A 26377-nucleotide genomic window follows, 5' to 3' on the forward strand; every position below is an offset into this window, starting at 1 on the left:
CCTTCCAGATTCCTTCTCGATTTCCATGTTCTTTGGCCATATTTGCTTGTATTGAGTTCAACCCACAGTTATGTCTTTTTCCTAGGCTGGCAAAGGCATAACTCCATGAACCTCAACTCCGTAGGATACGGTGGGAGTGTCTTGGTGCTCTTGCTGCCTTTCCCCAGTGTTGGTTGGGACCTTGTGTGCCCTGCAAGGCAGGGACAGGAGAAAGCCAGGATTAGCCCCTCTGTTTCTCGTGGCTACCCTTACCCTTTTTACCCCAACATCGTGTTTTCCTTTCTTTTTTATCGATCTCAAGGGTGGCTATTGCCCTCCGGGCCTGCTTACACTTGTTTTCATCCCTCCCTGTCTGCAACCTCTTTCCACCTTCGGCCAGCTCCACTTTGGGGTGATGAATAGGGCAAGGTGCATAAGCCCATCTTCCAGCTGAAGAAGACTCTCAAAGCACTGCTTTGTGTCAAGGGTGAATTACTGCTTTTCAATAACAGACATCAGGCAAAACGGAAAGAAACAGGAATTGATTTTGTCCATATCTCAGTGGTGCCCTGCCCAAGACGTAGTCCCTCATCCTGCCTAAACCCTTTCACCAGTGGTTGATAAGGGTTCGAGAATTTGTTACTAAATACTTTGTAATAACAATTAGTCGTTACTCCATTAGCTCTGCGCGTGATTAGCTGTAGCCAAAAGGCATCTGTTATAAGCCTCCTTGGGGCTATGTGGGTATGGCTGCTTCTTGCTAAGTTGCTACATTAATAATGGTCTGTTATATTCAATAGGCCAATTTTAGTTGTTTTTTTTTATTAGGGATGAGATTTAGCTTGACATTGCAGTAACCACTTACAATAGATGATTGTCTCAATATGTTTTCTGACTTGCTTTACATATAAACTTATGACAAAAATAAGCCTGCAAGTCTTGCTTTACGTCTAGTCTTCTGACCTGATTTTTGTCTGAGGTATTAATGATAATAAATCCACCCGTGGTTTGCCAGGAAATGGAAATACTTCATTGTGTTTTGTTTTCTGTGGCTGACCTGAAAAAATAAATATTTTCCAGCCAGTGTGGTGTAATGAGTCAGGCAAGAAATCTTTTTACTTCACCATGATGACACCTCAAACGTTTGTTTACTTTCCAGTCTTTAGAGAGACATTGACTGAAAACATACTTTTGCTTTCTCAGCACTGTACTAGATTTCTCTGAAATTATAAAGAAACCCCTTAACCAGTTTTTTTTATTATTATTATTATTTCAGGGGCCCAAAGACATGAAGTAGCCTTAATGAATGGGCTAACTGTTAACTTGCACCTCCAGATGGTATGTCTTGATGATGTTTATTTGATGTTGTGTTGAAAAATTTTTTTTTTCCTTTGTGGATGTAAGCAAAGTGTTTTCTGAGGACCTCACAAAGACAGCACTGGATGATAGCCCAACTTTTCTTAAGCCTTGAGAGTTGTATCTTGAATGATGCTTTGGCTTGTGCAAGACCTGGCTCCACTTAATATTAAGCAGAAAAGCTGGACAGAGAAATATTTTCAAGGACTCTGTAGAGGAAGTTTGAGCTATTCTTGCACGTGCTGCATGTGAATCCTCAGAGAGAAGAGATTATTATTTAAGAAACATTTACAAATAACTTCTCAAATTTGAATTTCACACCAAATTTCAAAGTTTAAGAAACAAGAGCTCAACCGTGAGCAAGAGCATGCTGTAACTTCAGTCAAGCTTAAAATGCAGTTGCATACAAGAGATGGCATTTTGAGTTATGCTGTTTTATATATGCCTAAAATGTGGTGAAGCATCTGATTTTTATTTTTGTGACATAGTGTCTGTAAATGTGGTTGCCTTATGTGCAGGTCCCTCTGTATTTACATACAGCCTGCCTCTAGTATTTCCAAAGATTTGGTTCAACTGAATGAAGATGTGAAGCTTCATTTCGTGTGGTTCACACAAAAAGAGTTATCACTCGGATCTGCTCCTCTGTAACATGTCTCTGACCTTTGTCAAATTAAGAAACCTGAAGCAGGGAAGGATGGAGCTAAGTACAAACCAGTTAGGTGCAACCCAGCCAGACTCATGCCAAACCGCTCGGATACACGGCCCATGCTGAGCTCTGTGTAACCTCTGCTAGCATGAACACGAGGGCTTGTAAGTCCTCTTCTTACAAGCCCAGCATGCCTCCATGCAAGGAGCTGAGAAGGAAAGGCCACTCACCTAAAGGTGCTGCGATGAGGACTTTGCAGAAGGCTTAGTTCTTTGGTCAGGCTTGTTTCAGGGGAAGGGATGATTTAATGACTAATGTTTTAGGGCAGGAATGGAAATCCAATTCCTTTGCACTGTTTGCTGCTCCTCAGCTGCTTCTTTTGCTTTGGGGATGGAGCTGGTTGAAATCCCAGCTTCCCTTGCCGCAGTCAAAGCTTTGCCATCAATTCCTGTAAGAGCAAGTTTTCACTGCTGGATTTTTGTGGCCTTTGTTATGGATACATGAAATAAAGCATTATAACGCTTTCCTACTTTGATAAATGTTATATGGACAAAGAAATATTTGTAATTTCTGGGGGATTCTCTGTAGTCTGCATGAAAGTAAAGCAGTCTTTATTAAGTTATATAGTGGGAGCATCTCTCATCACTGTGTAGATACATTTCAACATATCTTTTTTTTTTTTTTTTTCTTAACAGCTATCGTTCTTTAAGCCTACTCCAAGACGCTATAAAATTCTTCTAGAAGCCAGAGCCTTTCCCTCTGACCATGTAAGAAATTAATATTTCACCATATTTGTATTATTAATCATATTTTTCCAAAGAATATCAGTAGCCTGATTTGAATATTTATTAGCTCATCTTGTCCAAGTAACATTACAATAAAAAAATCTGTCAAAAGCTTTTGAGCTCAGCATGTTTTACAGATCGTAGCTTTATTCCTTTTGTTCAAATAAAAAATGTTACAAGAGGAAAAGATTGAATGGGTACATTGATTTATTAGTCTTTTTAAAGATATTGAGCAAACTACTGGCCTAAATCAACTGAAGTTGTAAATGTTTTATTAATTCTTGTTGCTGTTTTACTTTATGAAACCAAATCAATACAAACTCACAACATTAACACTTATATATCCCCAGACAGAGATGGAAATGTTTGTTCTTAGCACTTTAGATTACTAGTTCAAACATAATTTGTCTGCTATAAAATAGAAGACAATAGCCCGTGCATCACAGCTTTGCGCAAATTAATCTTTGGGTTTGTGGCCCACTGCCACTTTATCATCAACTCCGTAAACTCGTGGAAATTGATAACAAATTTGATCTCTAAGGTGCGATAAAAATGACTCAGGCTACTAACAGGTTTATTTGTAATGAAGATGGTGGCACAGATGTGTATAAACTTCAAATTGCCTTTATTCTAAGTAATGTTCATACTAATCCCAAGTTTGTTCCAGGCGCACTTGTACATTTGGATTCCATCTTCTTAAATTTCTACAGCACTTCAGCAATAACCTGTGCAACTGCCATCACTTCAGCTCCTGTCATGTAATTTTAAGCTATTTTATATATTAGTCGACGATTTTTATGCTATCTCCAGGACCATTATTTATTGATAAAATCAGTGGGTAAGATTTCCAAAATAGCCTGAGAGTTTAGTGCTCTCATTTCCTCCCAGCTGTGCAGCAAATCGAACATGTGAGAATAGCACGGGACAGCATATATGTGCTGGCCAAACCTCGTTTGCATTGACAGCAGCGCCTGTGTGACAGCCTGGGATTTAGCATGTGCTACCGAGCCAAGCGGGTACCCAGGGCCCCTGGAGAGGTGACGTTCAGTCTTCTCCGTGGCTGTTATCTGTGCAGGCTTCGCTTGCTGGAATCCGGTAAAGCACATCTTCCACCACATTTCCACCCTCATTCTGCTCCATGAACTTATCCTGTAGGATTTAGGCTTTGACTTCATCCTTGTTGTCTGATGAGGTGAATTAAATTCTCATCTTTTCAAACCATCTCTCATCTTTTTCAAACCAAAGGAAATCTAGAAAGTTTTCAGTGGAGCTGGATTAGGCTTTCAAGTGTTAATTTTAGTAAAAGGCAGGCATCTGAATCCCTTTTCTGAAGTTCTGATGTGTTTTTCTTTTAGTTGTTTTATCATGTAACTGTGCTAACATCTTCTGCATGGAAATCTCTTCCAGTACGCTGTTGAGTCCCAGCTTCGACTTCACGGACTTGATGTGGAGAAATGCATGCTCATGATGCAGCCACGGGAGGTTGGTGAGAAATAAGTCAGTTCTGCTTGCTATTGCTAAAGGCAGAAGCATAGTTCATAGCAGAGTAGTCATACGTTCTCAAATATTCTAGTGTCTGCCTGCAGAAGTTATAATCTATTTCTACTAATACTTTTAGGTAAAATTTATGAACCTTGTATTCTGTTTCTGTGTATATTTTTTGGTATTAGAACCCATTTTATAATTGTCTGGTTCAATGAGTGCATTTTGAATGCACTATTTATGAACCTTGTATTCTGTTTCTGTGTGTAGTTTTTGGTGTTAGAACCCATTTTATAATTGTCTGGTTCAACTAGTGCATTTGCCTTATAGAACAAAAAAGTTATTTTCCCTATCTTTCCTGTTTGTAAAACCTGACAGCATCCTAAGAGAACTGCAAAATATAGTAGCTCATTGAGAAACGCCAATGTCCTTTTAATGTCCTCAGGTAAAAGATTGCCATCACATGAACAGCAGCCTGTGTATCAGCACAGACTAAGGGAAAGGTCTGCTTGGAGTAATATGCAATTCAGCTTAATTTGAAAGACTGCCTTGCTTCATTTTTGCGGTATTAAGAACTTTGCCACCTAACTATAAACTGATGGTGACCTTTTGCTTCTGAAATCTGAGTCATTTTGTGAGGAAAGAGTGCACTCCTGAACGCTTGATAGATTTGCAAAGATTGTTGAGATAACGGTTACTTGCAATTCAACAATCTTGCCCAAGCTCTTTTCAGTAACAAGTCTAATTTAATTCTAGGTTTTCACTGGCTAATTGATCCCTAGTTGGTGGTATGTTTTGCATGATCCCTTGCTAGGAAGACGAGAGGAGGATGGGGTAGTAATTTTCCTATAAAGAATCAAGAAAGAGGTTCTTTTTTTGTTGTTGTTGTTGAAATTCCTCTATATTTAATGACCCCAGGTTTGGGGATTTTTTTTACTTTTGATGATATGAGACTTATTGTTTTTGAAATATAAATATGGCAGGTTTATAATGGCTTCCTGTGGGATATGAAGTTTATCAGAAAAGTACAGAGTGAAACTGATAGACAACTTTCAAGTCTTGCGGGTGTCACAAATTTCAGATGCCACATAAAAATTATTATATATGCTGTTTGCACCAGGATTTTTTTAGCGTAAATTAAAACTGTCTGAAATATTAAAGAGTTTGAAACATGCTAGAATATGAAGTGAATAGACTTTTTATAACTGGCACCTTCAAGATAAGTTTGCTAATGATTTTTTTTTTTTTTTTGAGATAACTTACTTATAGGCTACTTCGTAGCACTACCTTTGTGTATCATTACCATACTAAGGATTTGCTTTTGATCTCCTTATGCAAGCAGCACGGCTCATGGTAAAATATAGATTATGAAATAAGAAATGACAGTTTCATTACTGCCAGAGTTGATGTAAAACGTGTGCTTTAACTTTGTTTTAGGGGGAGGAGACCTTGAGGATGGAAGATATCCTTGCTGTAATTGAGAAGGAAGGGGACTCTATTGCTGTCATTCTGTTCAGTGGGGTGCAGTACTACACGGGGCAGCTGTTTGACATCCCTAGAATAACAAAGGCTGGCCAAGAAAAGGTAGGATTGCTCCAGACCCATCCTTTTAACACCAATTTTAGATCAATTTTCCTTGTGAAATATTTTTAATTTTTACTTTTTGTGGAACAAAACGGAGCACATGTGGAAACCTGTAGGGCTCTGATAAAAAGTAAAAGCATTCTGTGCTGAGATCCTCTGAGGGCTGTGTGCTGCATGAAGAAATAGCCCTGCAAGAGCAGTCTTGCAGCTGTGACTTAAACTATATGCAGATATAATTCATGACCATTAACTTCTACAGGGCTTTTCTTGAAGGATAGAATTTCAAGAGGTTCAGTGTAGAAGGAAGAGGAGGTAATCACAGCTCTAATCTCTCTTTAAAAGTTAGTTTGTGTTACATTTTTGCTTTTTGGCAGACTTTCACGATTTTCGTCCTTTCCCGCAGCCACCCTGTGGCAGGTTTTGCCCCCAGTGAGCAGAGAGGTGAGCTCCCCATGGAGCCAGCAGTGTTCAGACTCAGCTGATCAGTTTTTTGGAGACAGGCACAATGTGGAGCTCATCAACGTCACAAGAGGACTGTATTTTAGTGATGACTCAGCCTTTGGAGCTTGCAGGCAGTGTGCTCTGTGGACATAGCTGTAAAACTTCTTTAACCATCTCAATTGCCTCAGGAATCCAGGAGAAAATAGTTTTTAATTAAGTCTTCTTATCAACAGGAGGTCACCAGACTTTCCATAGGGGCAGTCTTTTACTGGATGTAAAAGACTTATCTCATATAAGATGTAAAAGCCTCATCTCATATAAGATTAAACCACTCGGGGACAAACTTATTTAGTATCACTGGATTTTGGCAAACCAGCTAACTATTTATATTTGATGTTTTAACTTTCTGGAGAGGTTCTTGGCTCACATCAGGCTATACATCTTCTGTTGCTGTAGGTTTGGCAGTGGAAATTTTTGTGGAGGTCGAAGAGTAAGTTATGCTGCTGGAAAGCGATGGTAAAGTCTCCCCTGGGAGAGCACAGCAGGTGTGAGAGTTAGCGCAGGGCCCGTGGGATATAAAAAAGGAATGTTCTCGCAGAGCAGCACCTGGTGACAAAATTGGTCCTGAACACAGTACAAAACAAGTCTGACTTCTGGCACGGATGCAGAAAGCCAAGGAAGAAAGAAATGGGGGGAGTCAGCTGCAGGGGGATATGGGTCTGTGTGTTAGCTCCATGTAGCTCTAAAAGCAACACCTTCATGGTGCCTTCCTTGAGCGTCTTCCAGTGCTTTACTGACCACAAATAATCAAAAGGCTATGCTGACATGTTTGAAAGGGAAGATAGGTTATTAATAAGACAATGCCACCCACTGCTCTGCTCGCTCCCACTCCTGGTGGCACCAAAGCCTTCGTTCAGCCACCGACACCTACGTGCCTACAGTGCTTCTTCCCCCAAATCTGCCCCGTGATGTGTCTGAAAGGTGTTTGAGAGAAATCTTTCTTCTCTGCTGTAAATATGAACAGCCTGGGAAAAGCCCATCACTTTACCACCTTCCTAAAGAGGCTCTCTGGGCTGTGGGACACATGCTTGGATGAGTGGAAGTGATGCAGTTTCACTGAAAGCTATAAACTACCCCAAAGTGGCTGAGAATCTGTGTTCTGGGGAAGAGTAGTCGCTGATAGTTTATTATATGGAGTGAAAATGGATTTGATGTTTATATTATCTGAGGAGATAACCAGGACTTGGTGGAGAGAGCTTAAAATTTCTATAAGGCAGTGCAAATAATGATATTAACTTGGGGGGGGGGGGGTTGTACCTCCTCGTGGATATACACAAAAACACTGCACACTTTATACAGAGATTGTATCATGTTACTGAAGAGGAGAGCAATTTCTGACAGTAGTTCAGTACTCCAGCAGGCTCAGATAGATGTCAAAGGACCGTCTCCACCTGCATGCCTGCTAGAAATACCATAATGTAAAAGGGAATCTCTTCTTCCAGTGATTTTTCAAAAGAGAAAAAAAAAAAGAAGAATTAATTACCAGCCTCTTTGTGGTTAGAGTGAATAGGACTGGGATCCAGGTAGATTCATGACCTAAAATGTCATTAGTGTATTTGAAAAAGTAATTCAGCCTGAAGAACTGCTTGAGTACCCACAAGGCTTGAAGAGCATGAGCCAGCCCTGTTTTTATTTCCCTACTGTCAGATACACTCAGCTCAATGTCCTTTCGGATTCTGCCCCCTGGGTTGAGTGGTGTTTATATGTTTACACAAACCCACTATGTAACATACCGTTACACCACACTTAAACATCTGCATATGGCAAATATTTACTTGAACAGCTACAAAATCAGTGATTAATGAAGAGTTTGCTGTCTTGATATTGGTAAGAGGTAGTTCTCTATTCTGCTACTTCTCTTAGTCTTGGGGCTTCCGGTTACCAAAAAGCCCCAAATGTTGCATCTTTGAAAGCAGCTGGCTCCTCTCCTCTTTCCCAGGTCAGAGCTAATATTAGGAGCTGCTGTTGGGTTAGAGGAGAACAAAAAAACAACTGCTGAACTAGAGTCATTAGCATCTGTGTGATGTATACGGGCTTAATTTCTCTTTCTTGGCATCCAACCAGTCCCTGTCCCCAGGCTGACAAGCTTTCAGGACAGTAAGTGTGTGGACTTGAAGACCATACCTCCTTCAAGAGCTTCTGGACCTGATGAAACCAGCAGTGGTTAGAACGATTGTCTTATACGTGACGTATTATCACAGAAAGGCTGGAAGTCCTTTAAAATGTATATTTAAAGAGGGTAAGCCCTAGAAGTCATGTTCATAGCAAAAATGCAAGGCTCCCCTTCCTGGTGATGAAGGGTAGGGAATGACCCTGTGCTCCTAAACAGAAAATACACTGGGGAGAGCTGACAAACAGGAAAGTCAGAAGGGGAAAATGCAAGGTGGAAGTGTCATTTGAGAAGAGGAAAAAAATCACTCGTCAGCCAGAGTAGCAGAGAGAAGAGTCCTACACAGATGGTCTTCATAATTCTTTTAATGTACAATTGAAATAAAATCCTGCAGTGTTGTGCCCTATCAGGGCTTGGCTAGAGATTTGAGCTGCAAGCTCAGGAGGTCTGGAAAATGTCCTAGGATTCTTGAGGTCAATCATTTATGAATTAAGTTACTGACTTCCTTTTACATTTTTTAAGCCAATTTCCTAAGTTCTCTACGTATGTTAAGATTCCTCCCAGAGTGAAAGCTCTGCACATAGACAGCTTCATTAAGTCATTAAATATTAAATGAACTAAATTAAGCTTGAAAAATTACCTCAGGCTATTTTTCCATCTTAGCTCTCTCAGATAAATCAAAATTACTATGTATTGTGCAAGACACTCATCAGCAGGCTGAAGGGGATGTAACAGTTTTCCTTGTTTCACACTTGTGAGCTTGCTCTAGAGGATGCAGGGGGCCGAGTCGTTTTATTCTTCTACAAGCAAAGAAATGGCTGACTTTTAGGAGACTGTAGCTTTCAAATACAATTTTCATTTCACAAGTTATATTGTACTTTCCACTGACTCTGTACCGTATGTAAAGTATTTTAATCTCTTGAGTCCCAGTAGGAAGAGCTTTAAGATCCTTCATCTTCATTTCTTTTCCTGTCTCTCTTTCTAAATGCCCCAGCTTTGCTGGTGTGAAGCTGTCATTTCTCTCCCTCTCTCCAAATGTCATTGTCCATGCTGAGTTGTTACCTGCTGGTTATCAGCAGCTACCCAGACACTTTGCAGAAATGACTTTTAGATGTTAGAATAAAAACGAAGAGGCAGGGGAGAGCTCATGTCCTCCTCTTTGCCCAGAGCAGATGGAGAGCTCTGTTTTCCCCCTAGTCTGGGGAAGCGACGTTCCCACGCGCTCCTTGTTCTGTGTGGCTTGTGCAGGGAGAGCTGTTTCAGTTTGTTTTACTTTTTCTCATGCGATCTGTGTGGCTAAACATTTGCTGTTTGTGCGACTTGAGTGCCAGACGCCTCCCCCAGGAAAGGAAACCAGCACCACCCATCTTGCAGATGAGGACTTGAACAAAATGGTACGAGTGGGTGTTTCCAAGAAGATGCAGGAAACCTGCCAGCACTGAACCCAGATTTTCAGGCTATGAAAATCTCATTAGTAAGTTAAATAGTGCGCAGCAGGATTTACCAACCGATTTCAAAGCGTTGGGGAGCAGTTAAAGCAGTTCAGGAAGGTGACCCATAGGTGGCACGTCGGTGGCCATCCTCTTTGCGGGCTACGAGCCCGCACGGTGTGGGTGCCAGCTGATATACTCCAGCCAGCGTCAATGCCCAAGGAAGTTTGCGCGTGTTGAGGTTACAGGTATAGTTATGGCTATGGAGCCTCATTGTACTACCGTGACTGTGAGGGCATCCAACCTGCTGGTGTCCTAAGGAGTCTTGTCCTACCTCCCATCTACTCTGTCTTTTCGCAATTTGTCATCTTGCACTTGAATGTATTTTTTTAAAGGGTTTATCACTTACCGACAGGGAAAGGACAGCTGATTTTAACACAAGACTTACCATAGAACTAAACTTCTTACAGGCTTTTCTTTTTTTGTGAGCAACTACCGTTTTTTTGTTTGTTTTAATTTTGTTAATGTACTGCCAGGCACATACGTTCTGCAAGACTCTCAGCATATCACATTATTCCTGGTTTCCACTGCAACCGATGAATCCCTCATAGCAGTTCTTCAAAAAAGTTTGTGTGGGATGTATGTACAAAGGGATACCTGTAAGTGTTTAAATCCAGTCAACTGAAGTTTTGAAGTTAATGCCTTAAAACCCTATGAAAACCTTCTCGTTCAATAGCAGATTTGCTTTAGTTTGCTGTAGCTTACTTCTCTGAACCAAGGCCATTTTATCTCTGAATGAGAGTGTTCCCACGGGCACTGAGTGTGCTTCGGCTTCTCTGCATTAGCTTCACCACCTCAGTTGATTTGTCTTAACTCACTTCTGAGTGTCCTTGTGAAGACGTACCACCAAGGGTGTGAAGGCTAGACTATTTATTAGAACTTTGGTTCTGTTTAAGAGTAAATGTTCGGATCGTGCAAATGCTACGGAACTGAGTTCTCTTCCCATTGTTTTGGAGAGACTTCTCCAGTTGATAACTTCACTAACACCTCCGTTAGGATTACTGTGTCACATCTTCTTAAAACGCTGCTTCATTCAATTTGTTATGTAGTTTATACAGAAGGTTAAATATACCAAAGTACCATTTAAATAATTTAGCTAAGGCTCCCTTCAGCCAAGAAACAGCAAGAGATTCTTAAAAAAATCCTTTGTTTTATTATTGGACGTTGATTTTTCTGAAGCCTGTGCTCTCGGTCTTATTCCTACCATGCTGCTTGCAAGCAGGCTGTTTGTGTTTTAAAAGCAAAATGCAAAATAGCATTTAATTTGTAGTCCAGGCACAAAAGGCAGTTTTATTTCTCTGCACTTAAATAAATAGCAAAGCTTGAAGAACTTTTTAGTTTAAAAATGCTGCCATCCACTGGTTTTTTTGTGTGTAAAACTGCTACTTTTTGATCTATACATCTGTGGTCCTTATATGCTTTTTTTTCTTCCCCAGTGCCCTATGTAAATTGTGGTTATGACAAATACAACACTTTTCAGAGAGAAGTGACAGAATGCTTTTGTAACTTTTTAGGGACAAGTACAAAAGTCCTTAAAGATCAATGTGTTGCATAGGCTGCTATCTCACCCATTTGGATTCCCAAAGAGCAAGATCCTCATAGTTTAACTATCAGGGAGACCTTAAGTATAAGTATATAGTGGAATGTAATTGTTCGTGAGTGACTGGCATCATTATGTACATTACTATTTTGTCTCTGCCTGGAGCTTGTCCTGCCATACAACAGTTTGAAATTATGCACTCATTCTGAATACTTAGTTCAAGTGATTCCACTTTACTGCAAGAGAAAAAACTTAGGAATCTAAACCATATCCAAGCGCCCTTGAAGACAAGCCCACAAAAATTCATGATTTCTACATGTATCTATGATATAGAAAACTTGTTTCTCGTAATAACTCAAAACAGATAGGACTTGATAGTATGCCTATATAGACAGCAAGTAAAGCTCTAAAGATGTTTTCTCAAAGTAATATTATAGTGATGATTATCTTGATAAGTAGTACATTAATTATCTCTTTCCTGCAGGGTTGCTTTGTTGGATTTGACCTGGCTCATGCTGTTGGCAATGTAGAGCTTCATCTGCATGACTGGGGAGTAGATTTTGCCTGCTGGTGCTCCTACAAGGTAAAATAGATTCATTGTTTGAGACTATTTTCCATAATGTCACTTATATGATGGGTCAGCAAACAGGTCAGATGAATAAGAACTGTACCTGAACTGTTGATTAAGACTTGGCTGAATCTTTGAACCAGCCACAACGAGGAGACGGACTTTAGTGGTGGCTTTGTTACGAGAGGTTCCAAAAGATAATAGTGGCAATGACCTTCAAGGTCTTGTGGATGTGAGGTGGATGCTAGCGGTGGTTAAAGATCTGCTCTGAAGCACACTCTGCTCTGTGGTCCCAGTATCAGAGGCTCTTCTCTTATTTCCCACACCGACAAGGTCTTAAGGCTATAGGATTTTCTTAAGTCGTCCCTAAATAAGAGAATATTCTTGCCTAAACTTAAATAATTTCATATCATAGAACAAGGTGTCTTTAGTTCCTTTGACTTCTCTTGAGATTAAGAATTGAGAGATATAGTCAGATTAATTGTTTGATGACATTGCTATACGTATTATGACATGGGACTGTTTCAGCCGTACTTCAATTTTCTAGCCTTTTGTCTGTAAGAATTCAAATCTCATACGTAAGCCAAGAAAGGTATTTTTAGAACTAATCTGAAAAAATATATCTGCTTTTACCTACATCAGCACTTTGAGACAAATGCTAAGATCTCCAGTTAGAAACCGCTAGAAATGTTAAAATTGGTCTCTTTTATAGAGCGGGGTGAGGGAAGGAAAGCTATACTTTGCAGATGAGCACGAAGTGTACATGTTGATTTATTCTTTGCAGTATTTAAATTCTGGAGCAGGAGGCCTCGCTGGTGCCTACATTCATGAGAAGCATTCCCAGAGTATTAAACCAACGTAAGTATATTTCTGTACCCAAATAAAAGGTGCTGTGAAGTTTAAAAGGGAAAATATCTTCCCTTTGAGTTCAGATCTGAAAGTGAGAAAGTGTATACATTCCTAGTCATAGACTATGGACATGTGTATCTATGTATATATGTATGTATATAAGTACAGGTGCAGAAGAAATTCCCTGCTTCAAAAAAACCTCATTAGGCTAATATTTGTTACTGGCCTATTACATCAATGACAAGGGTAGTACAAGTTTAGATAATTTGGTTATCTGACTTTGGTACCTCAGATGGGTTGTTTTATGTTAATTTTAATAAACTTTGAAATTGTTAATGTACATGCTCACATCTTAAATGCGTTTCCTCCTTGAAGTGTGCTATCAATTCTAAACTAAATATAATCATAAAAGAGCATGCTTATAATATTAAAAACAAGTAACCTGAATCATGCCTATGAGACTGTTTAATGCAAAGAGAATATTTAACACCTTCCTTTAAAAATGGATTTTTTTTTTTTTTAAATCATTGAAGTCTTTGGTTGGTGAACAAAATCAAAGACAATTTCAACTCTGTATCTAATAGCTCTTTAATACTGGCATGTTTTCATTAAAATTATATCCACTGGTAAAGCTAGGAAGCATTACATGGAGATCTGTGCTCTCAAAGACCGTATAATCCATGAAAAGCTGTGCTATCAACTGAGGTTAGCTGCGTTAAAAAAAAAACCCTGTTATTTAAAATGTTATATGACTGTACTCTAGGTATGTATGTTAAGAACAGTAGGATTAATACTTTTAATGCACTGACAAATGTAAACATTTCTTTCGGGCTATAATGCTTGGAGAAATTGCTGGCACTTTTATTTTAGCTTGAAGAAGGCAAACTAAATCCGGTTTCAGAGAGAAATAATATTATAATAAGCAGCTTCGCTGTACTACGTGTTGGTTTCAGACCTGTCTAGACTCCCAGGAGATAACAGAATAATGCTGATAAGTTCTCAGTCACCCATAACAGAAAACTCATTAAGATGACGTATGACCCTGTTGTCAGCTGTTTCGATCCTCACGTGTGAACATTGGCAAAATATTCCGAATATCTGGATATTTCTTCTGGAAAGTTGTTTTTTTTTCTGCTTCCTCATTAGCCAGGTGCAGGCATTGCTCTCATGGACAAACCTCTGGACCCTGGTTGTGGGTAGCTGGGAAAATGCTGAGCAGTGGAAAAAATGTGGGCCAGCTGGAAATCACAGAATAGCAATAGGAGGAATGAATAAAATCTCAAGGACTTTGAGTCTTTTTTGCTCCTTGATGAAATTTTGAAACTTGTGTGAGGGTACTAGCTTGGTATTGCAGGTAAGAGCTTAAATTAGTTTTTCCTGAATCAGCTTCTTCATACATAGTCATTAACTTGTGTACTGAATCTGGATACTGAATGTCTAAAATACAATTGCCTATATGAAATAGGCTTTTTCAGCCTGGGGCCCAATTAAGGATATAATTCCAAACTTCCTGCATAGACCCTTTGCATTATTTAATCATAGTTATTTCATATTTCCTGAGATTTGATAATCACTCATCAAATTGTTTGTAGTTAATATGCCCCGGTTGCATTACTTTTCTTTCTTTTCCGCATCAACCAGCCATTTCAGGTCTCCAAATAAGGCAGTGAGACAAAGGAGAATTTGTCTATGTCAAAGTATTCAATTTTATAGCTGATTTAAATGCAGAGCAATTTGCTGTATGTTGTACAATCAAATAGAGTGGAATTTAACTGCTCTGGAAGTTGCAGGTTTTATGTTGTATCTAAAAAGTCTTTGGCTGTCATCTGAATCAAGGATGACACCCAGTGGCCAGACAACTTCATTCGGAAACAGAAGCACCAAACACTTTGTTTCTTTGCGTCTCGGCCCACACATAAGCGGGTAATTAAATTCCAATCCAGCTGATATCCTTTTGTCACTTAAACTGCCTGAAATATTGTTTTTAACTCATGGCCGATATTATGCAAGTCACTTTACCCGCCCGTATAGATTCCTTTAATTTGCCTCATCCTTCATATTTTCTGCAAGCTATTGACTAGGTAGTTGTTTTTATATCAAAATAATGTATTGTATTTTAATATAAAAATGTATTTTCTGACCATAATTCAGAGAGACAGACCCAGACCGTTTGCCAAGTGTCTTTCTCTGCCTGTTACTGACTGAGGCTGGGGCAAAAAGAACTAGGGTACTTATTGAAAATGAAACGGTTCAATCCAAAACTTTAATTTTAACCCCCCAAGCCCAGCTACTGCCCATCACCAAAGACATTTAGGTATTTTGTTTTAACTTCCCTTAATTCCAAGACTATGTTTTAGTCTATGCCCGGAGTCTTGCTAATAAAAGCAGTATAAGCAAATAGGCGCTCGCATTGTAGCTATGCACACAGTTTCAGAAACTGCGTTCCCCTCTAGCTGCTCCCCATGAGTGCTGCTCCACCCAGAGCTTGCTCCCTGGACAACAAAACACTTATTTTGCTGCTGCTTTCTTTTAAAATGCAACTTGAGAGAGAGTTATGAATTTATTTAATAGCCTTGCCACCAGCAGCTAGGGCCATGCCAACACTGCTTTCTGCTTTGCGTCTGCAGACGGAGGTTGTGGCAGCCTAACTGCAAACCTCCACAGCCCAGACCCAGTGTTATTCAGTACTGCCGTGTCACATCCCAGCAGACAAAAGGCAACACCAATCCCACTTCTCTTCTTTATGGATGTGCAAGCTTCCCACAACAGTTTCAAAAGCTGGTAATTCACCAACTTGGAAAAGGATTTATGCCCAAGAGCAATATTTGATCCTTAGGTCTGACGGTTGGAAGATGGAGGCTACGGACAATATAGACTCATATGTCCCCTTGTTTCGTGTCACGGCAAACACCGTCCTGCACTCCCTGGCTTAGCTAGGGACAGTTCTCTAATTCACTGCAAGGGCCATGGGTCTAAAAGTTACATGTTGTAACCATCCTTATTAACACCAAGTATGTTGGGTAGTCCTTTGCTAGTCCTCTATCTTTCTTCCTAGAGCAGTAAAACTGAATCAATCTGACATACATGGGTCCAATATATTCCTATTCTCTCATGATCTCACCTCCTTTGAAGACTCTTTTAATACTCAAATAGCTTTTTTAATACCTCCTCTATATATCACAATGCAATATATTCTTGGCTAATTGTGCTAGAGTGATTTCTCTATGGGAAGGTTTCAAATAAAAAAAAGACCTGGACAGAGCAGCGTTATGAAACACTACTGAAACTGTTTGGTCAGTGCAGGCTGATCCTGTGCCACCAAGTTTCCACATAAATGCAGTTATGTTGCAGAAGGGAGGTTTCCAAGACACAGATATCACTAAGGTGACCTACTAATATGGAAATTTTGCTTGACTAGCTTTTTGGGCTACAGAAAAGTTTCTTTTTTTTTTTCTTTTTTCTTTCCCTGTTTCTCAGTTTCTCCATTTAGAAAAAGAAAGATAACTAAAATCTACCAAACAAGTTAGCTATAACAAAATGTGAATGTTTGTGAGCACCTGGGAAAGAAGGTACAGGAGAAGACAGGTGTCGTCTTCACAGCAGAGTATCTGCAGCTGTGAATATGCGGTGAGATCAGCTCTGCTGTCAGCTGGCATAAGGGGCAGGAGGGGACAAACCCACAGAGTCCTGAGATAGGAGAAGAAAAAAATAAAGTCCTAGTTAAATCCCTGTAAGAAAAAGTAAAGCACAGTTTAAAAAGATGAAAGGGAAATAAATGTATGTAAAGCAGCCAGGAGAATAATAATAAGCCTTGGCAGAGGATTAAAAGAAAATTGTACACAGTCTAGTGTTTAAAATGAAAGGATTTATCAAGACTTAACTTTAGCACAGACTAGCAGCAGGTAGAGTTTAAAAATAAAAAGTGTGTGATGTGAAGAAATGCTGTATGTGCAGGAAGCAGCTGATGTCCAAAGAGCATGTTGGCTTTTACTATAAGATAAAAAAAAAAATCAAAGAACAAAACCCAAAAAGGTAACTATTCCATGCTCGCTTTGAGAAACACAAGGTATGTTCAGACAATTTCTTCAGAGGCAGAGGTGAGATATCAACCCTTTCTCTTAGATCATTTTCCTTTTTGCTGTCTTGATTCCAGTGAGAATGGCAGAGCACAAATGGCTTCTTGCTACTTCCTTATAGAGACCTGCACAGCTTTTTGGTATGTGAACTTTTACCCTGGCATGAGATAAACAAAAATACACTATTCCAGCTCCATACATCTCCCCCTTCCCATTTTTCCCAGATGCTCTGGGTCCCCACTCTGCTCCAGGGCAGACCTTCTCTGCCCAGTAACTTTGTTTTGCAAGAGGTTGCTCAACCCCTTTCAGGGTTGGTAGCTCCAGCTGAGGTTTTTCTTTAGTTATTTTCTTGATCTATGAGGAGATACCACATTATTCCTTTTTGAATTAGAGCCACATTATCCCCAAACTAAATAGCTGAAGCCTCTGTGAAACCGCTGAAAATAATGTAGCTTTGGAGTGATGTGAGTTGGGAGCAAAGGACAGTCACAAAAAGATTGGGAAGGTTGTTTTATATCTACTGTATTGGAAAGAACTAAAGCTACTCTTGTTTAAAATGCTTCTAGGAATAATAGACTAAGATGGTCCAGCTCTCTCTGACCCTTGGAGTCTATCAGCTCTGAGTATCTCAGCACCACTGAAAATTTTAGCAGAACAGAGCGGCCTGGCCTGGCCAAGGAGAGGACCTGGAGAAACAATGTAGAGACTTCCAGGGAGCTGCCCCGAACGCAGCAAGGTGGAAAGTCATTGGCCACAGATGGAAGTGTACATGCTGCTGTTTGCAGAAGGGTTTGTCACTGGTCCTAGTGGACTCAAATCGTGGACTAATGTATGGATAAACTATTCGTGGAGTGCAACATGTGTCCCCCGAGTGCATAAAGTATCCCGTAATAAGGTAGAAATGAACTGCTTCTTTGCCAAGGAGATGAGAACAATTTAGCTCCTTGAGCTAATTTAGAAACCAAAAGTTAAAACCTCCCTCGGGAAGAGACTGTTTAGGAATAAAGGCATTGGCTAATTAGGCTTAATTGCATTGTCTTGGGACAAGTGATTTATTAGGCCAATCTAGACCCATGATGGGCCTGCAGGGGTGTGTTCTCGGATTCACCAACTGAATGGCAAATATCCAAGAGCATTTTTTAGCTTTGGAGTGAGTCTCTGGGAGAAAAAAAGAGAGAGGTTAATGTGCACTCACATCATCTATTCCTTTTCTCATTTCTTCAGCTCTGTACATCCTTTTATGTGGCTCCCATGATTGTCTCCTTGTTCTCTGTCAAGCATTTTCTTTCTATCGTCCTTCAAATCCTCCCTTGTAATTAAGATGTATCTTCAAGCAATCTTGCTTCTTTTCTCATTATAAATAATCTCATTCTTTCCTCCCTGAAGGTCTTCCCCTATGTTTTGTCATCTTTACCCTGGTTAGATTTTAAGGTGTTTGAGAGAGGAGCTGTATGCCTCCTTGTAAACTCATGGGACTACGTACGAGTAAATGTGCTGTATATCAAGTCTGCGTCACCCATAGGGTAGCTGGAGTGAGTGTGAAAGTAATGTGCTGTTTTCATTCCCTGTGCGTACTCCCATGCTACCTAGATGCTTACTTTTAGTTTTCAAAACTCGAACCTTAAAATGGAGCATGTGGAAAATCAGAGACATGGTTCCTGTCAAATTTCTCAAATATATAAAGTAGTGTTTTTAAAAAGCATGGTGCTGGACTGATTCCTGCTTTTCATGCCTGTTATCAAGGCATCAGAATGCTGGGATAAGTGGAGATAAACAAGTAAACAAAAGCACTTAGCTTCTCTGAGTCATATCTTCTCCAAAATAGTATTTATAGCATAGATGTGTTTGGCTGCAGACATCTGCAGATATCTTGGGGGCACATTTGGGGATTTTATGTATCTTTAAATCTTTGCCTGACAACTTGCTCTTTCTTTTGTCCAAAACTCCACCAACAATATGAAGAAATGTCATTTAAAGCATGATGCTTGTCACAGCCTTTTTTTTTTTTTAATCATTTTTATTTTAAGGCTGAGGCTGGTCAAATTCTTGCAATAGGTCTTTAATGGTATTCATCCTTCAGTAATCACTCACTAAACTAGTGAGTTTACTTGTTAGATCTAAGCAGATTCAAATTTCTCATGCATCTTTCCTTCTGGGCCACGCTGATGGGACATACACGACTTCGCTCTGCCATGGCCCTTTCCCACTCCCAGCCTTGGAAACGAGAGGGAGGTGGCTGCGCTCCTTGCAGATGCGATTTCCCATCTGCCGCCCCTAGCTTTTCTCATCAGATGGTGTAAAACACAACTGCCTGAACACATGAAAGGAACCCAACAGGCTTAGCCTGATGGAAAGGTGAATGTAGCCTGGGGGCAACTCTTGCATCCCCATTAACTAGCAAGGAAGAGATCCTGGGGCTCTCCTCAGAGTCTGTATGGTTGCTGTGATTTTTTTTTTCCCCCCCCACTTCAAAGGACGTGTGTTAGCTGCCTGCTCTTTGTGCCTCAGTTCTCCACTTTGAGACAGGTAGTTCTGAAAGCATTTTTCTATGTCTTGATTTTTCCCAATAAGAGAAGGCAGTGAGTGAGTTTCCTTCCTGCTGAACGAGCTTCCAGAGACGCCACGTTCAAGCTGGTGTCACATACCTTTAACAAAATGAAAAGAAAACCTTTTTTGCCTGCCTTTTTAATTAGTCACAAACACAGACGTTATCTCCCCTCTTATGCTTATCTCAGTCTGTATGTTTCTGTATCTACCTTGCAGAACCTTTCTCTCTTACAGAGGAAAAAGTTTATTTTCAACAAAAAACGTCAAGTAAATCTTCTGCCATTTCCACTAAGAGCTCGCTTACCTCTGTGCAGAAATGTGCTGGAACTAATGCAATTTTGCATTTGGGATTTCCTACTCTAGACATTGACTCACTTTCAGTATTTGATCATTTTTCACCTTTTCTACTTCAGATTCCCACTTTTGGTACATTCTATGAAGCTTTCCTCCTAAGATTCTCAATTAAAGCTGCAGTCTACACATGTCCTTTAAAAATGAGATTTGTTCATGCTTTTGTATTAGTTCATTAGCCCACAGTGGGGAATTGTTTCTAATTTTTCCTTACTGAATGTGCTTCGAGATCATGGTATGCCTCAGAATTGCTCTAAGCTGAAAGTACCAGCAATAGCCATGAAGCTTTTGTGCCATTAATACAGTTACCTTTTTTTTTTTCCCCATTTATGTCTCCTGCCGTATATTCCTGTAATTGTCAGTTACCGGTTCAGATGGGGTCTCCTGCACTGCGTGTCTCCCAGAGCTATTCGTGTCTCTGTCCTGGCTGAATACCACTCTGGCTTTAGCCGCAGCTCTGGGATCACGCATACAGCTCGTATTGTCATTCATAGCACAGCCAGCACCTGATTCAAACCATAAGCATTTTTAAAGGTAATTGGAAGGTCATTGCCCAGGTTAAGGAAATAATTCAACCTCTTTATTCCTTGCAAAATTGGTATTCTGTGTGTGTGCACCAGGGGGATTGTGTGTGGGTTTTCTTTTTTGCTTGGTTTACCACTTGTGTTTATTTGTTTCCACTAGTTCATGGGGTTTCTGGTCCTCATACCTGCTCTTTCTCCTGGGTGAAACTTCATCTCTCCAGCGTTCAGCCAGGAGAAGATGGTCTCATCAGGACATATGTCTTTATATTTTTCTTTTTTCTTGGGCTCCCTTAGTCAAGACCATTTTTATCTTCACCATTGCTGTGGGCAAGCTAGATCACTTCTTTTGCCTGCCCCCACCCCAGCTCCTTTCTTGGTAAGTCCAGCCAAGCAAGCCCACAGCCTGCCATCCTTTGCTTCTTGCCCATCTCCACACCTCTCTGCCAAGTCAGGAGCTTCTTGGAGCCCTTCATGACATATACTTTTTGTTCTTGGCCCCTTGCTTTAAGCCATCCTTCCTCTCACTTTCCTTTTGTGAAATACTTTTCACAGCTGCTTGCTGATGGTAAGTTCCTGTTATCACGGTCACTACTCCTCACTTACCATTGAAGTCATTGGCAGTGCTTGCTGGCAGTTGCCTCTTGCTGCCTTCTACTGTGTGGAAACTATAGGGCAGCTACAGCAATATAGCGGTCACTCAAGTGTCTGAAGAGCCATTTCCTGTGAGATGCTGGGAGGGACACTGTATCCCACTCTCTTCTAGTTTCTCAGTCTGCATGGCACCAAATCAGGGGCCTAATCACACCAGTGCAACTGTTTTGGGAAACTTGTAGGTTCTTTCTCTCCCATGGCATGAAAAACAGCTCCTCAAAGCAAAGAATTATTTATTAATTTCTTTAGCTGTGTACAGTTTATTGAGCAAAAATCTAATAATTTCCTAATCTAGTTTTTCAGCATCCCTCTGTTCTCACTGACAGTTTTCTGACTTGACTTTCTAGCATCCCATTGTAAGCAAGTGCAGAGATTTGGTCGGTGTGTGTTGGTGGTCAATGTTGCAGATACAGTTAGTTTGTGACATGAGAATAAACCCATCTAAGTGTCCTTATCCAATGGCTTCTCACCTGCTTCTGCAGTGAGAAGAGCCTGGGGGCTCCTGAAGTGTTGGACCTTGTGACCTTGTGTCAAACATATTTTAGGGCCCAAAGTACTGGTAGTTTATGTGCTACTGAAAATCAGGGCAACTACAACCCTGTAAAGAAAGGTCCCTAAGTCACATTTCTCTCATGTTCTCTAGTGATGGATGAAAGCTCAACTTTTTGAGGAGGGACTCTTTAAAATAACTCTGAAAGATACCCATTTCTGTTCTTCCTTAATGATTTCATGTCTTAGACTTCAGCTCAAACTCCATTTGAGATTTTTTTTCTCCTTGAGTATCGCTTAGTGTTAGTAAGTGCTTTGTAACACAACTACTGGATTCTGTGGCAACTCTGCTGACACTTAAAACTTTGAATTCAATTAGTTCCAGCCACTGACATTAAAAAAAAAAAAATCTAATCTAATGTGGATTGCTTCTTGTTTCAGGCAAAGAGCAGAGGTGATAACTCTTACATTTTAGCTAATAAGGATCCTAGTATGATAAAGGTCTTGCATTAGAATTGTGATTACTGTATTCAAAAACAACAAAGACCCAAGGAAGCGCAACTTCCCAGATCTTAAAATTTTTATATTATAGTTCAGTCAGATACATGTATTATTTAGAAATCTATCTAAATATCATCCCCACAAAGATTCATTCAAGAGATTGAGGAGACTGTATAGTTCAGTAAATGCATCATAGTAATCAAAACCATCCAAGTCTCCTTTAAGTCAGAATTCACATTTAAAAGTACCTCCAGGAGGGACTGTTGCTTTTGCTTCTTGTTTAATTTAATCTATTTGAAACAGCCTAGAAAAAATTACTGAATTCTTAAAGAACGTAATATGCTTTTTTTATCACCATAGTATAATTGGGAATTATTCAATACTTTATAAAAATCGCTGAGAACTTTATTAATATCTCCATGAGTAAATTGGCTCCCTGCTTGATTTTTAATTTCTGGTGTTAGGCAGAATATTTGATTTCCCTTTACTAAATGTGCTAACATACTGTTGGCTGTATTCCCCCTTTTCATATATCTGATATTTGGCTAGTGGAGGTGATATATGAGCACTTTGTGATAATAGTCGTTCGTAAGCTGATTTAACAGTTTTTAATTCAACTTCATTAGCCTTAGAGGGGTTGTTTTTTGTAAGATCTTTTCCCGGGATTTAATTTAGGCTCCAATTTTGTCTGCTGCTTGATCATACCTTTTTTTTGCCTGATCATGGCGAGTGAAATTATCATCCCTCATCGCAAGTGCCTTAGAGGTTTGGCGGAGAGCTCTGTGCGACTCCAAGGGGCCCTGATTGGATTCGCAGCATTGCAGCCATTTCTCTTTCTCATGCCCTGATCACAGCAACTTGTTTCCTGCTACAAAAGTGAACTCAATCTCCTTTTGTTTTGACCTGGAGGGGTAATATGGAGGGACATGTTGAAATTGGTGTATTCCCGCTTGTGTTGAGACTAAAAGACTAACAAGGAAAAAATCAATTCAAGAAGAGCGTATGTACCCTCTACCTTCAAATACCTAATCAGCTGTAAATCACCTTGCACTTGATTGACCAAACAGCCTAGGTTTTCACCCAAGAGTGTCTCTAATTGTGACAACAGTTGCATTAAATTCCCCACCTCGGAGAACAGCGAAGCTCAGGGAGATTACTCAAATCCAGAGGTTTCTTAATTTCACCCATCACAGTTGCATAGTTAAGTAAGTGTCATTGTTTAGATTATGAAACAGTTTTTCAGGATTTTGGTCTTTGCTGTTAAAATTTGCTGCTAGGCAGAAAGTGAATTTAGCTATTTTTTAACCAAGACAAGCCTCAAAATACAGAAGAAAAATTGCGTCCCTTTAGATGGTACTGAAAATGCAAGCTACTTAACAGAAGAAAAATGTCATGTTATTAGCCTCTAATACAATCATATTACTTTGGTCTTTTGACAAAGTAAAGCCTCATTGATATTAAATATGAAAAGTTATTACTTTCACAGTAGCAACTTTTCATAAGGAGTTCTGATTTTTTTCCACTGAGTTCTAAGAGACTGGTCCATTAATAATGTATGGCATTGCTCACAAGTCACATATGCTTAATAATTAGGAAACATTTGTAATGAGTTGAAAAGGGTAAGGAAAGCATCAGAGTATGTGCAAGTCCAAAACTACAGAAATCTGAGGCTAATAATTACCTGGGCTTCAAAAGCTTTTCAAATTCTAACAACAGATCCTACTTAAAATTAACAACAGACATTGCACAGAAGAGAATAATGAAAGAAATCCAATCTTACCATTTGGGATAAAGGATATCTAAATAGATAAGGGAGGAAAAAAAAAAAAAGAGGCTTTAAATATAGCTTCTGGCAATCTTGGCAAGGTTTTCTGAAGGAGATAGTGAGAGTCAGGTTTCCAAATATTGCTAGTGTCTAACGGGCTAGCTCTTAACTGCCTTAATCCCCCATCCAAATCCTAGCCCATATATATATACTAGTATGAAGTACACCCCATAACTGACAGCTTCATAGTATATGAAGAATTTCACCTATATGTGAGGGTTAAAACATTTTGAATTCTGCATTTCGGTGATGAAACTGGGAGTCGCTTTTCAATTATTCTTTGTTTTGTTTGAACAGACCCCTCATCACCACACCAAATATTGTTTGAATTCTTTTTCTCCCTTCCAGCGAGCTGTCAGCAGGGGAGCCCTGGGTCAGAGCAGGACCTTGCTGTGCTGCCCAGTATGGAGAGGATGGAGTTGCAGTGGAATAACATTGTCCATCCACTTGGGCTTCAGTTTTGTTTCAGCGCAGCTGTAAAACACCGTGTGAAATTAAGCAAGAGAAATATTAAATAGATAGATTTTTATATAAATAATATATAGATATTATTTATATATCTATAATATAGATATATTATAGATATAGATATATATAGATAGATATATATAGATATAATATATATATATAGATATAGAATAATAAATAGATAAATTAATAGAAATATTAAGCAAGAGCCAGTTAGGTGACATGGATCAAGAAAAATATTAAATTCTGAACTCAACACAAACCTTGACACTGGAAACAACTTTTGAGCCTGACAGGATAATGTGGGGAAAGGCTGAGAGGAGGGGAAAAAAGAAAACAGTGGCATCAGCCATTACCGTCAAATCCCCTTTCCCTATCTGTATTTCAAAAAATCCCGTATAAGATACTCGAAGGAAATCTTTTTCTCCATTCTTACATGGAGAAAGTATGTATGAGAGTTACTAAGTATGAGAGAACATTTTAACAAATATATTCTCACCGCTCACCAGAGAGTTAGGGCAGTACCGAGCAGCATTTCTAGAGATGAGGGCTTGAGGCATGGAAAGACTAAATGACTCATCCACGATCAGACAAGTCTGTGATAGCAGAGAAAATTGAAACTCCTTCTCAAACTCTAGTCAGTGAGCCAAAAATATGCTATGTAAAGCAATGAACGTTTTTTTCTGTTTTCTTACAGGGGCGGGGTCATTCTTGCTGTTTATTCTGAATTTTGGCATGGAATCCATAGAAGCACAATCATGCTTATGTGCTTGCAGTAAAATTAATGTAATAAAAATGAAATTAAAACATATTAAAACATTGCAATTAGAAAATGACAATAAAATTAATGCAGAGTAGAATGCAAAGACTGTGCCCCAGCCATTGAGTCCGGGGATCATGTCTGTGCTCAGAGTTTGTGGAGAGCTGTTTGTAAATCCAGGTGAGAGTAAGGTGGCCTTGAGGGGGTGATACAACTGTTTGTATGAGTTTGGCTTCTGGGACTGACTTTTGTCCGAGTGCAGCAGCACTAGGAGATGCTCCTGCTCAGGACCTGAGTCCTGGCTACTTTTTCGATCTGTATTGTGCTACGTGGAGCCCAGACACTGGAGGAATGTACTTCAAGGTCTGGAACTAAACTTTCGGTTGAGCTGGAGATTCATAGATGGATGTAAGGCATATTAAGGAATACTTCTGGTCTTTGGGAGCTGACTGTACCATTTTCTTTTTTTTTTTTTTTTTTTTAACCTGCCTTTTGAAACATGAAAGCTGGGCAGAGCTGGATTCTGGATGTGGCATTAGTGGTGTGGTACCCCCACGTTCTCCTAGGCAGCAGGATGATGCTCAAACATGGTCAAATTGCCATGACTGAGGTCACATGTAGTTTGTTCCTAGCTTCAGGCTGGCTCCAGCCTCGAGTCTTTCTGTATTCTTTTGAAGTCTAATTCCTAAGACCTCATGGGTTGCTTATTTTACACTTTTCCTGCTAATGGAGTGATATTGGAGACACAGTTAATCTCTGTTCTCTCAGCCTGTGTCACACTGTACTGTGCCTCTTGAGTGTCTGTTATAGGTCTTAAAGGTGTCATAAGACACAAGCACAGGGCTGTGGATCCACGCAAGCTATGGATACGCTCTTCAACCAGCCGGTTGTGTCATGGACATATAGGACTGCAAGAAACTGAACCTAATGATTATTGTTGGCCCTTTCATTCCTTTTCCTGTGTGAGGTTGCCTTTGCATACATACCATAATATCTGCCTCAGTTCTGTGTAATAAACCTTGGGAGCAGGAAGACGTCTCATTAACTCCTCAGAGCTGATTCTTACTCATAGCTAGAACAGTAGCATGAAAACTCAAACAAATCTTTGCCAACACCCAGAAGTTTTTGCAAAAATAAAGCGATGTGTGAAGAGCTTAGCTGCCACCCAGCAGCAACAGCAGCTAATTTGCAGACACAGCCCACCCCAAAACTGCCTGTTTATGGTTTAGCTTAATCCATGGTTTCATAAACATAGCATACTTTGCTGGTATGTGCTCCTAATATAGACATAATCT

At 39.8% G+C, this 26377-nt stretch overlaps 1 protein-coding gene across 1 annotated transcript in view; it reads left to right on the plus strand.

Annotated features, from left to right (window-relative positions):
- KYNU (kynureninase) overlaps positions 1-26377 on the plus strand; it is a 54554-nt gene that overhangs the window by 17120 nt on the left and 11057 nt on the right. The window contains exons 4-9 of the mRNA XM_075511918.1: positions 1256-1317; positions 2677-2748; positions 4174-4248; positions 5686-5832; positions 11958-12056; positions 12826-12899. Of these exons, the coding sequence (XP_075368033.1) occupies positions 1256-1317; positions 2677-2748; positions 4174-4248; positions 5686-5832; positions 11958-12056; positions 12826-12899 (529 nt within the window). The remainder of the gene's footprint in view (positions 1-1255; positions 1318-2676; positions 2749-4173; positions 4249-5685; positions 5833-11957; positions 12057-12825; positions 12900-26377) is intronic.

Source organism: Mycteria americana, chromosome 9 (genome assembly GCF_035582795.1).
Source record: "Mycteria americana isolate JAX WOST 10 ecotype Jacksonville Zoo and Gardens chromosome 9, USCA_MyAme_1.0, whole genome shotgun sequence".
Classification (NCBI taxonomy): domain Eukaryota; kingdom Metazoa; phylum Chordata; class Aves; order Ciconiiformes; family Ciconiidae; genus Mycteria; species Mycteria americana.